This window comes from Peromyscus californicus, unplaced genomic scaffold, assembly GCF_007827085.1.
Source record: "Peromyscus californicus insignis strain IS unplaced genomic scaffold, ASM782708v3 Scaffold_13__1_contigs__length_99412109, whole genome shotgun sequence".
Taxonomy (NCBI): Eukaryota; Metazoa; Chordata; class Mammalia; order Rodentia; family Cricetidae; genus Peromyscus; species Peromyscus californicus.
Genome location: NW_026294424.1, coordinates 7,958,751 through 7,971,988, shown reverse-complemented (window position 1 = coordinate 7,971,988; position 13,238 = coordinate 7,958,751). Strand labels below are relative to the sequence as shown.

At 42.6% G+C, this 13,238-nt stretch overlaps 1 protein-coding gene across 10 annotated transcripts in view; it reads left to right on the top strand.

Annotated features, from left to right (window-relative positions):
- The window catches only part of Nf2 (NF2, moesin-ezrin-radixin like (MERLIN) tumor suppressor), a 91,473-nt gene that overhangs the window by 40,155 nt on the left and 38,080 nt on the right, over positions 1 to 13,238 (top strand). For 9 of the 10 annotated variants that reach the window (XM_052736371.1, XM_052736376.1, XM_052736373.1 and 6 more), the window contains 3 exons: positions 4,824 to 4,892; positions 6,696 to 6,778; positions 10,740 to 10,815. In XM_052736371.1, the coding sequence (XP_052592331.1) occupies positions 4,824 to 4,892; positions 6,696 to 6,778; positions 10,740 to 10,815 (228 nt within the window). The remainder of the gene's footprint in view (positions 1 to 4,823; positions 4,893 to 6,695; positions 6,779 to 10,739; positions 10,816 to 13,238) is intronic. The other variant, XM_052736375.1, reaches the window with a different exon arrangement.

The window sequence follows — 13,238 nt, the reverse complement described above, 5'->3', positions numbered from 1 at the left end:
CCTGCACACGTGTGCAATACACACTCACTCACAAAGGATCACACACACACACATAAATTAAAAATGAATGAGTCTGTCCAGGCTTTATGGTGCATGCCTTTAATCCCAGCACTTGGGAAGCAGAGGCAGGAGGATCTGAGTGTTGAGGCCAGCCTGGTCCACTTGCCTAGTTTCAGGACAGCCAGGACTACATACAGAGACCTTGTCTCAAAAACAAAACAAACACAAAAAGAGTGGGAGAAGCTTAGTGTTTCTTAGTACTCTAAAGTGTCAGGGACAGTGGCTAAATGTAATTCAGTAAGAAATTGAGTACATATAAAAACAGGCACAGTGGCAAGAGCTGAAGGTGAAAGCCCTTTAGGGAGCAGGTCATGAAAGGTCTTACCATTAGTCTACGGGTGCTGCTGAGCCAGTGAAGGTTTTATGTTTTGCACAGAACCTTTGGTGGCTCTGTAAAGAACAGATCAGCCAGGTGGTGGGGGTGCATACCCTTAATCCCAGCACTCGGAAGGCAGAGGTAGGTAGATCTCTGTGAGTTTGAGGTCAGCCTGGTCCACAGAGTGAGTTCCAGGTCAGCCAGGGCTACACAGAGAAACCATGTCTCGAAAAACCAAAATAGAAAAGAAAAGGAAAGACAGACAGACAGACAAACTTTGGTTTATTAGAACTCATTTAGAACATTTGGTCTGATTTTTCCATTGCATATACAGAGAGGAACTTAATTCCCAGAAAGAGACTCCTTTTTAGCTTACACATTTCAAGTGGCTAGGCCTTGCTCCTTGGGAGTCTGAGGCAGGAGAATTACTCAAGCCTAGGAGTTTGAGACTAGCCTGGGCAACATAGGAGATATCCACACATCTGTCCTCCTGAAAATAGGAAGACAGACAGACAGAAAGACAGAGTTGTATAAATAAATGCTGAGCTTTTGATTTTGTAGTACTGGAGGTCAGACTCAGGTCCATAAGCACTCTGCCACTGAGCTCTACCCCCAGCCCCAGAGCAGCAAAGAGCAATTTTTTTGTTTTTGTTTTTGTTTTTTGAGACACAGTTTCTCTGTGTAGCCCTGACTGTCCTGGACTTGCTCTGTAGACTGGGCTGGCCTTAAACTTAGAAATCCGCCTGTCCCTGCCTCCTGAGTCCTGGGATTAAAGGTGAGTGCTAACTACTGCCTGGCAGAAGTTGATCTTTAAAAAAATTAATTACATATTTATTTATATTGTGTGTGTGCCTGCCATAGCACGCATGTGACGGTCAGAGGACTACTTAAAGGAGTCAGTTCTCTCCCCTGGGCCATGTGGGTCCTGGGGATTGAACTCAGATCATTAGACTTGACTTAACAACTGGCATGTTTACCTGCTGAGGCATCTCACAGAAGCATCATGGGTTTTGTTTTTTGTCTGTTTGGTTTTTTAATATTTAAAAATTACATTTATGTATTTTGTTTGGCAGGGGTAGGGTGGGGTGGGATGGGATGTAGAGGTCAGAGGACAACTTCCATGAGTTAGTTCTCTCCTTCCATCATGAGTTCCTGGGATAGAACTCAGGTCATTAGACTTGGCAGCAAGGACCTTTAACTGCTGAGCTATATCACAAGCCCCCACAAAAAGTTTTTTTAAATGATTTTTTATGTGTATTAGTGTTTTGCTTGCATGTATGCCTGTGTACCATGTGCATGCAATGTCCAAGGAGGCAGAAGAGGGCATCAGCTATCCTGGAACTGGAGTTACAGATGATTGTGATCTGTCATGTGGGTGCTAGGAATCAAACCCAGGTCTTCTGTAAGAACAGCAAGTGCTTTTTTTTTCCTTGTATTTTATTTTATTTTATTTTTTATTAAGAGATTTTCTATTCATTTTACATATCAACCACAGATTCCCCTGTCCTCCCTCCTCCAAGGCAAGGTCTCCCCTGAGGAGTCAGCAGAGCCTGGTACATTCAACTGAGGCAGGTCCAAGCCCCTCCTCCCGGCACAGCCTCTGTGCAAAGTGTCTCAGCATAGGCACTAGGATTCAAAAAGCAGGCTCATGCACTAGGACAGGTCCCGATCCCACTGCCTGGGCCCCCTAAACAGTTCAAGCTAAAGAACTGTCTCATTTATTCAGAGGCCTGGTACAGTACCATGGGGGCTCCCAGCAAGTGCTCTTAACTGCTAAGCCATGTCTCCAGCCTACCCCACCACCCCCAAGAATTTTATATTAATTGTCAGTTCCTCAAAGTGATAATGATATTTACTTGGTTTTAATTCTAAAAATTGCACATGGATCTCTTGCATGCTAAGCTACATCACTGGTCTGCATCCCCGGTCTTCCCCTTCTTGAATTTAAATTCAAGATGTTTGTAGGGCAGTATAAGATCAGGTCTTGTGGGCTCTGAAATTTAGGCAATTTACAGGTTTTTCTTTAATACAGGAATACCAAAATGATGACTATAAGATTAAGCATAGGCCCAGAAAGCTGCAGAGCTTTGAGACTCCAGCTTTCTTACCTTCACAGTAAATTCACCTTGATCTTCTCAGAATGCTTCTGTTATATAAAAAGATGAGGACTAGTCATTTCCATCTATAGTGTGGTATGGCTTTCTTTTTATTTACTGCCACAACACCAGCTTTTTTCCCTTTGTTTTTAATAGACATTTAAGTAGACATCAAGGTAGCTTTAATGTTGAGTGGAGTTAGTTCAGTGAAGAAGCTCTTTCAGCAGAATCTTCACTTCTGCATGGCTTAGATGTAATGTATTTGATCAGTGTAGGAGCTGGGAGCTCGGAATAATTTAATAATGGGGCTCGTTAATCTTGCAAGCTTTTGAGACCTGAATTTACAACTTTAACTTTGCATATCTGCTTACTTTTGCATTAAAATCTGGTTGGCAAGTGTTGAAAGGCTTGCAAATGCAACTAACATGGCTTTTCGTCATGTCCTGTGAAGTCCTCAGTAATGCAAAGGACACCGTAACGGTCATGCCTGACTTTCACCAGCACCACCCCAAAATGCTTGCCTGAATTTCTTTACAGTTTGTTCCTTGTTTTACAGGTGAGGACACTGTGGCTTAAGAGGGGGTACCTTATTTAAAGACCTCCACAGCAGCACTCTAGAGGTCCCTTCAGCATCCTCTAGGGCCAGTGCTCTCATTTAAGAGAACTTAGACTTGGAGAAATTTAATCTTCTTTTAAATTTTTAAAAAATTATTTGATCTTATTTTATGTGTATGAATATTTTACCTTGTGTATGTGTGTGCATTTTGTGCATGCCTGTTGCCCACAGAGGCCAGAATAGGGAGCTGGCTTCCCTGGAACTGTAGTTACAGATGGACCAGGCTTGAGTCTCTGCACCCATGTGGTGGCTCACAATCATCTGTAACTCCAGTTCCCAGGGAACTGATGTCTTCTTCTGGCCTCCAAGGGCAGCAGGCACACACATGGGACATAGACATACAACATGCAGGTAAAACACTCATATACATAAAATGAAATAAAACTTTCAATTAAAGAAAAGGAAAGCCGGGCGGTGGTGGCGCACGCCTTTAATCCCAGCACTCGGGAGGCAGAGGCAGGCGGATCTCTGTGAGTTCGAGGCCAGCCTGGGCTACCAAGTGAGTTCCAGGAGAGGCACAAAGCTACATAGAGAAACTCTGTCTCGAAAAACCAAAAAAAAAAAAAAAAAAAGAAAAGGGAGAGATAAACCCCTGGGCTGCTTAGATGGCTCAGTGGGTAAAGGCACTTGCTGCCAAGCCTTCCAACCTAAGCTGGATCCCTGGAAGCCACATGATAGAAGGGAAGAACTGAGTCCACATAAGCACTGTGGCATTGCACCCCTCCCCCCAAATAAGTAAATGTAAAAGAGAGAAAAACCATTGACTGCTGACTGCCAAGAGATAGGTTTTGTGCTTATATTCTTTTTTCTGTCTCTCTCACCTATTTATTTTTATTTTACTTTGAGACAAAGTCTCACTATGTAACTCTGACTGACCTCAAATCATAGCTGCCTCTGCCTCCCAAGGACTGGGACTAAAGGTATGCACCACCATGCTTAGCCAACAGTCTCTTTTTATACCTAGGGCTGAGGCTTGAACCTAGGGCTTTATGTACGCTAGGCAAGTGCTATGCCACCAAGCGTCATCTGCCCCGTTCTTTGATGTGGGGTAATTCTCTGGTCTGACCTAAGTTTTCTAGGAAAGAAAGGAGTATTGTTTTTAAGAATAAGAGAATAAATATCTGAGTTGTTGCCCCTGCAAACTTAGATTGCAGGCCCCACTAGTGCTCGGTTCTACAGCTCCGGCTCTATCCGTTAACCTTTTATTTGTTTCTTTGTGCAGTAGGAATGACAGAGTATTGATATCAGATCTTCCAAAAGCAATTTTCAGAGCCTTGAGCAAAAGGTACTAAAAATATTGCCTGCATTATTCCCTGGTCCCACCTAGCAATTGGCTCCAATTACCAGCCACTTAGAGGCATTTGTAGGTAAAGCTCTTATCACACTTTGCTAATCACAACTTCCACAGTTGTGTTTTGTTGTTTCCATTCCAAAGCTAATGTTTGGAAATGACTGCTTTCTTTGAGGGTTAGGAAACAGACCACATTTCCATACACATGTCACATTCTTATTAGCACATCACCCATCCATCCCTTATGGGATTTTACAACTCTGCTCATAGATGTAATCAGCTTTGTATTTTCATTCAAGGATAACAAACTGGCAAGGTTGAAATCTTGTCATCAGAATTGAATTGCTGGAACTGGGAGGAGGGACCAACTGAGCTGAGCCTTGTTCAGAAATGACAGTAGTCTTTAGAATCTCAATCACCCGATCTCTTTTCTTTTTCTTCCAGTATGGTGACTATGACCCCTCTGTGCACAAGCGGGGATTTTTAGCCCAAGAAGAATTACTTCCAAAAAGGGTAAGAAATCAAATTCTCTATTTGGGAAAACAGTAATATGGCTGAAGGAAAGCCACTGACTGATCTGAAGGAGTGTTGGAAGTACAGAGCAGGCACATTTGCATAGTTCATAACCTTGAGAAGAGTATGGAATCTTGGTTAAGCACATTTACTTACTTGTACTGTGTGTGTTGTGTTGTACGTGCCTGTGAGTGTGCAGGTATGTGTGCCCTTTCACACATGCAGAGACTGTATTCTTTCTTCCTTATGCCATGAGACAGGGTCTCTCAGCTGGAAGCTTCCATTTGGGCTAGGCTGGCCAGCCAGTGAGCACTCCAGATCTGCCTGTCTGTACCCCTCAATGCTGTGGTTACAGGCATGTATGTACAGTCATGCTTGCCTTATTTTTATGTTTTTATTTATTCTTTGAGGGTGTTTGTTTGTTTGTTTGTGTGTTTGTTTCAAGACAGGGTTTCTCTGTGCAATAGTTCTGGCTGTCCTGGAACTCGCTCTGTCGACCAAGTTGGCCTTGAACTCACAGAGATCCGCCTACCTCTGCCTCCCCAGTGCTGGGACTAAAGGTGTGCGCCACCACCACCCAGATTATTTCTTGAACATTTTATGCAGTATATTTTGATCATGTTCTTTCACCTTCCCCACCTCCTCCCAGATCCCCCTCTACCTCACTGTCCACCCAGCTTTATGTTCTTTCTCTCTCTTAAACAACAACAAAACCACCAACAGTAATGGAGGCATTTGTGTTGGCCAACTACTCCTGAGTGTGCTGCCTGGGGTGTACCTGACGTAACTGTGGTCACCATTTGAAGAAAATCCCTCCTGTGTCTCCTCATGCCTGTCACTACTGGGGTTCAAACTCAAGTCCTCATGTTTGTGGAGCAAGTGCTTTTACCTACTGAGCTTCTTTCTAGCGCCGGTTATTAATTTCTGAGACAGACTCTTGCTCTGCGGTCTAGGCTGGCCTTGAACTCCCTATCCTCTTGCCTCAGTCTCCCGAGTGCTGGAATTACAGGTGTATACCACTGCACCCAGTTTTCTTGGTCAAGCACCTGAAAAGCAAAGATGCCGCACATAGTGGTTTGTGTCTGAACTCCCAGTAGTCAAGAGGCAGAGGCAAGTGGATCATGAGGTTAAGGCTAGCCTGGGCTACAGAGTGAGATTCGGTCTCAAAACAACAAAATGTAAGATTTGTGGAATTGATGCCAAATGCTAGGAAGTGTGTGGCCCGTAGATATTTTTCTGGTGTGGCAATCTCTAAAGATGGTTGAGTGGCATTGACTTAAGGGAGCCATGAGATCTTGTGTTCACTGTGCAGAATTGAGCTGTTTGGGGTGGAGAAGATGAGGTGGGGGAGGCTTTTAGTCCTCACTCTTGTTCATCTTACTTATTAGACACAGAAGCAGCCTTTGGCTGTTTCCCTTCTTACAGCCCCACTTATCATCTGTCACTGGGTAATAAAGACTTTCTTCAACCCTTTCCTGCCTTTACCTGTGCTTTGATGGCTTCGAGTAAGCAAGCACCGCTTTTCTGTCAGAGGTGGTCCCTGAGATGAGCAGCCCTAGCAGCAGAGGTGGATCCTCCCAGCCCAGGAGTGTAGTTAGGATTGAGGAATGCTGCAGCTTGCAGGTCGATCCTCTAGTGGCATGGGACTTGTTTACACACCCACCTTTGTGTGTGACTCTCCCTGCATGCAGCTTTATAAAAATAGCTTTGCTGTTTTGTAAAAATGAACCATAATTATAAAAATGGCAAACAATACTCAGACTTGCTTTGCATGTGGATTTTCTTTTGCTGTCTTTTTGGTAGGTGATAAATCTCTATCAGATGACTCCGGAAATGTGGGAGGAGAGAATTACTGCTTGGTACGCGGAGCACCGGGGCAGAGCCAGGTGAGGCTGCTCCATCCTTGTTTACGTTTCTTTATGTCCCTCCCCCGCCCTTAAAGAACTATAAAACTAGGGCATGCTTGTAGACAAAATGCAGTCCTGAAGTATACAAAAGGAAAAGTGAGAACTGGGAATAATGTTGGTCTCCAGTTTCATGTGCATCCTTATTGTAGTGTGTTGTTATAAAAGGAGCATGTGACAATCTGGGCATGTAGCTCAGTGGTACAGCGCTTGCCTAGAATGTGTAAGACTCTGGGTTGAAAACCAAATTCATAAATTAATTAATTAAAAGTGGTCTTGTATTCTGCCTATCAAGATACACAAACCTGGTGGCAGTTTAAATTCTGTCCGAAGGCCCTTTGTTTTTACATTCAGGCCTATATTGATGGCATCTAGAATATCTGAATGCTTTTCACTTTTACAGAAAGCTCTGCAGTGTACAATTTCGTGTTGTTACATAGTTGCACAAGACTAGAGGGTAGATTCTAGGAAGAGAGTTAGTGGTCAAAGGACATGAACATTTTGTGTTTTGACAGGTGAAACTAAATTGCTCTCTGAAATAATTTGTAGCCAGGCGGTGGTGGTGGTGCACACCTTTAATCCCAGCACTCTGAAGGCAGAGGCAGGCGGATCTCTGAGTCCAGCCAGCCTGGTCTACAGAGCTAGTTCCAGGATGGACAGTGCTATTACAACGGAGAAACCCTGTCTCAAAAAACAAACAAACAACAAAATCATAATATAAATAAATAAATAAAAATCTGTGCCTTTTGGCACATGTCCATCACCAGTGTTAGTAGAATGTTCCTACCACCCTAGGTTTCTTTCAACATTTGTTTTTAATCAGTCTACAGTTTTACTAAATTAAAATTAAAACACAAAAATTTGGGGCTGGAGAGATGGCTCAGTGGTTAAGAGCACTGACTGTTCTTCCAGAGGTCCTGAGTTCAACTCCCAGCAACCACATGGTGGCTCTCAACCATCTGTAATGAGATCTGGCGCTTATAATAAATAGCTAAATCTTAAAAAAAAAAACAAAAAACACACACACACAAAAATTTATAGTTTGTTGTAAGTATTCCCTTGGTAGCTTTAGATGTTGATCATCTTTGAACTCGGCCCCTCACCCCAATCCTTCATATCAGCTTCCTACTATATCTTTGTTGTTTGTTTTATGTATGTGGATGTTTTTCCTATATGCGTGTCCGTGTACCATGTGCTTGTCTGGTGCCTGAGGACATAGAAGAAGGCATCAGAACTAGAGTTACAGATGGTTGTGGGGCACTATGTGGGTACTAGGATTTAAACCCAGATCCCCTGGAAGAGCAGTCAATGCTCTTAACCACTGAGGCATTTCTCCAGCTTCTGTATCTTTTTTCTTTTTTGTTTATACCCACAAAATGGACAGATCATAAGTACACTGCTCTATCATTTACCACAAAAAGATAAGCCCATGACTTCTCAGCTTCCTTTTTCCCAAAGATAACTAGTTTTCCAGTTTCTTTCTTTTTATTTTTTGGGTCAAAGTCTCACGATGTAGCTCCTAGAGTCCTGGAACTTCCTATGTATTCCCAGCTGGCCTATGCTCATAGAAATCTGCCTGCCTCTGCTCAGTATTAGGATTAAAGGCTTATGCCATCCTGCCCAATCCAGTTTCCCAACTTCTAATTGTGTTCCCATAGGCTAGTGTTGCCCACTGATTTTTGTTTACCATTATTATATTACTAGTTTGTAGTGCTGAGGATCAAATACAAGGTTTCTCATATGCTAAGCAACTATTATATCACTGAACTACATCCCTAGCCCACTATCACCCATTTTAAACTTTAGATAAATGCAACTAAATTCTATATTAAGTGCTTTCTTTTTCTTTTCTTTTCTTTTTTTTTAGGAGCCACAGGAAAAAAGGCAGTTTTACTTTCTGTCATTGACCTAGCAATTTATAGATTCTTAACATTTTCCACCAATCACATTTAAGATTATAGTTGAGCATATAATATCTTCTTAGATATTACCTGAATTTAGCCTTTAGTTAATTCATTTCCCCGTTAGTCACCTCCCTTTTGGGTTGCAAATGACAGTTAACAATTATTGCCCCTCTTTGTGATTCTTTTTTTTTTTTTCTGACTCTGTAGCTGAGGCTCAATGGAAGCCAGTGTGTAGCCCACCTTTTATACTTACATGCTTCAGATTTGATGTTGTGATAGGAGTTGGGCACTGATGCACAGATTTTCTTTTTTTGAGGTGGAGTCTTGCTACTCAGCCCAGAATAGTGGTCACTCATTATTCTTTTTTTTTTTTTTAAATGCCGAATGCTGTTTATTGAAGGAGGGAAGAGGTCTTAAATACAGGCTTACAGCACAATGGGAGAACCCCGGAGGGCAGATGCATCTAAGCTGTTAACGCCCATTATGCAGGATACACAGACAAGGAACTTCCTTAAGCATTTAGTGAGGGTAGAACCCGGCAGGGAATTAGCATAGGGAGGATGTCAAGGTCAAGGTCAGCAAGCAAGGCAACAGTTACCCAAAACGGGGGCTAGGAACCCACAGGTCCCCCTTTTACTAAAAAATGAGCTTCTGACTTAGGTTGTGTGGGAAGTCAGCAAGTCACCTTACCCGTCATGGAGACTCCTGCCCAGGACACACAGGCGCTCTGTCTTAGGTTGGTGAGCGCCCCCCAGGCATTACCCGTCTCTGAATACTCATTATCATACATGCTCAATCGTGTGTGAGTTGCAGAGTTAACTGCTGCCAAAGATCTCAAAGTGGCACTGGGCTTACAGTCTGTGTGTTTGACACAGAAAAGACCAACAGAGGTCCTATCCCACCCATAGCCAATAGGCTAAAGGAAACTGAGCCATTCCCTTCCTTAACAAGCCTTACTGCAAATTGGAGTCCTTGTAAGATGGTATCCCAAAGTGCTTTCTTTTTCTGAAGATCATTTGTCAGATTTGGCATGTAGCAATAATTTTCTCATTTTCATGGCTGTGCAGAATTCCAGTATATTAGTATAACAGATTATTATTATCCATTCTACCATTGAAGGACTCTTGGGTTGTTGGGTTGTTTCTTGGTTTTTGCTGTTATAGGTAATGTTGAACAGTTTCCCAAAGTAATTGAATCCATTTACATCAGCAGTATGTGTGATTTCTGGTTCTTCCACCTGCTTGCCAACACTTGGCATTCTCTCAGGGTGAATTTTTAAAATCCATCTGAGCATTTTGAGATGAGAGAGAGGACAAGGACAAGGTCATAGGGAAGCTTGAGTTGAATTACTTCAATACATTTACTTATTGGGGAGTTTTCTGCAAGTCACTGCTGCTTCCAGAGCTTGCTTTAAGTTTGAGTTACAACACACAAATATTCACCCACTAGCCTGGGTTTTATGGCTCAGATAGTTCTTGCCTTAACCTTCAACAGTGCCCCAAGAGACAAAAATCAGGAAAGTAGATGCTGTCATAGTGTGTAGAAAATCTTGTTCACTACTAAAGCCTCTAGGTTAAGAAAGTGCACAGAAATAAGGCAACAACTTAATTCATTGGAGGTTGAAAATAACACAGTATGGTTTGGGTTTTTCTTTTTGCTATTGCTAGGGATGGGACCCAGAGCTTTGCACGTGCTAAGTGAGTGCTGTACCACTAAGCTACACTCCCAGCCCCCACATTCTTTTTTTTTTTAATCACTTGAGACAGATGTCACTATTTACCAAGGGCAGAGTGTGAAATTGAAGCCAAGAGACAGTGTAATGAATCTGTTTTCTTATTTTCACGGGGATGGGCAATTCTGCTTCTGTTTAATAGACTCTGGATTGGGAGAAGCTTTGCTGGTGTCTGGTCTGTGTCATATCTTCTGCAGGTGTCATAAGACCATAGGATAGGCATGCTCAGAATACTTGGCTTGGCAAGTGTCTTCCTCCACCCTTGTCACTTAGCCCCAGTGACGGTGTTCTTCCATTCTCCTTACAGGGATGAAGCTGAAATGGAATATTTGAAGATAGCTCAGGACCTGGAGATGTATGGTGTGAACTACTTTGCAATCCGGGTGTGTTGACTCCTCCCCAAGTTCCCTGGCTACCAGATAGACTGACTAGGACCACACAGCCAGATGGGTTACTTCCTCATCCCAGGGCAGTTAGAGTCTTTTATGGTTTGGTGGTAAAGAAGAAAAGAGGAAGATAGGAATCTAGAGCCTGGTCTTTTATTTGGGGACTTCAAACTAGATCAGAGGAAATTGTCAGTGGTACCTTCAGGGATGTAGGCCTGGTTCTCTTCTCAGCAGAAACCTGTTGGAATGCTGGCCATTTGATGTTTGATTATTCTGGCCTCTTGTGAGATCCAGGGAGCACCTGGAAATAGTATCTTTCCCTGGGGCCCACTGAAAGTAAGGCTGCTCTTATAGATTTCTAATTTGTTTGGGTAGAACTCTTATTCTCACTGTGAGGCTAATTAGTTTTCTATTCAGACCATTAATGGTCCCCAGGCCTCTGGGAACCAGGGTTTCTGCAGAGAAAGGCATTTGTGTTCTGCTCAGGTCTGGCCCTAGAGCGTTCATTTCTCCTGTTGGGGATTTGGCTGCTGTTTGCAGTGTGTCTGTCCATGGCTTCTTCCAAAGGAGTCCATGTGATGTACCCATGCTTTTCTTCACTGGTAGATGAGGGGTTGTTAGGATGCTTGGCCACAGATGAGTAGATCAGCTGCAGTCATCTACCTTTGTGATTCCAGTTACTCTCTGCCTTTCTGTAGGTTCCTACATCTTTGTGTTAACTTTGAGTAAATTGAATTAAGTACATCTCCAGTATTCTAGGATAGCTTTCTGCTTAATTTGTTTTCTAAATACAGGTTTTTGTGGATTTCTTTGCATAAAAAACAGGGCACATTGAAATGTTCAGCTCTAATAAGCAGGTGCCTCAAAATGTATTTTATAGGAGTGCAGAAAGTTGTAGGGCTGGAACGATGGATGGCTCAGCAGTTGAGAGAGAGCACGTACTGAGTTCAGTTACCAGCCCCCAGCTTGGGAGGCTCATACTGCCTGAAACTCCAGCTCCAGAGGGATCTGATGCCTCTGGCCTCCAAGGGCATATATAACTAAAAATAATAATAATAAAAAATAATAAAAAAAACTCTTTAAAAAAATGTAGAAGGTAGTTTGTAATGTTTCATGAGGACTGGTGAGATGGAATAGTAGATGAGGCACTTGCTGCCTGGCCTGACATCCTGAGTTCAGTCCATGAAATCCACGTGGTGAAAGCAGAGAGCTGATTCCCACACATTGTCCTATGACCTTCACATGTGTGCTGTGGCATAAACATGCATGCACAGACACAACACACATAAGTAAATATTAAATAATTAAAAGTTTCATTAATTTGTATCTAACATCCATTTCTTTGAGGTTAGACCAATTTAGTGAGCTTCTGTGGTTTTGTCAACCCAACTGACTTCTCTTGCCCACCACCAACATTAATTGTATTAAATAAAAAAAAGAAAAAGAAAGAAAGCATTTTGCAATCCTTAAAAAACCTGTTAGGGGCTGGGCAGTGGTGGTGCACGCCTTTAATCCCAGCACTCTGGAGGTAGAGCCAGGTGGATCTCTGGGAGTTCAAGGCCAGCCTGGTCTACAGAGCGAGATCCAGGACAGGCACCAAAACTACACAGAGAAACCCTGTCTCAAAAAAACAAACAACAACAAAAAACCTGTTAGGGGGCTGGAGAGATGGCTCAGTGGTTAAGAGCACTGGCTGTTCTTCTAGAGGTCCTGAGTTCAATTCCCAGCAACCTCATGGTGGCTTACAACCATATGTAATGTGATCTGGTGCCCTCTTCTGGCCTGCAAGCATACATGCAGACAGAACACTGTATACATAATAAATAAATAAATCTTAAAAATAAACAAACAAACAAAAAACTTTTAGCTTGGGTGGTGGTAGTGAACACCTTTAATCCCAGCATTCGGGAGGCAGAAGCAGGTAGATCTCCTTAGTTTGAGGCCAGCCTGGTCTACAGAGTGAGTTCCAGGATAGCCAGGCTACACAGAGAAACCCTGTCTCAAGAAAACAAAACAAACAAACAAAAACAAAAACACCACTAGTGTTCTTACAAATTTGTTTTACTTAGAAGAGAAAAATTATGTATATATAATATATTACATTTACTTGTTTATTTATTTATTCCTGGTGGTATGCAGAGGACAGTATGCTATAGAGTTCTCTTCTACCATGTGCGTCCTGGGGTCAAACTCAGTCATCAGGTGTGGCAGTAGGCATTTTGACTCACTAAGTTATTCAGCAGTCCCAAAACCCAGCCTCCTCCTCTTCCTCTTCTTCCTCCTCCTCCTTCTCTTCTTCATAGGAATATTTCTACATGAATCAGATGAGCATGAACTACTTCTTGTATGTTTTTTTATGTTGAGCAATAGACAAAGTTAAAGACATTTGAGTAATTTTATGTTAGAGATCTTAAATTCTG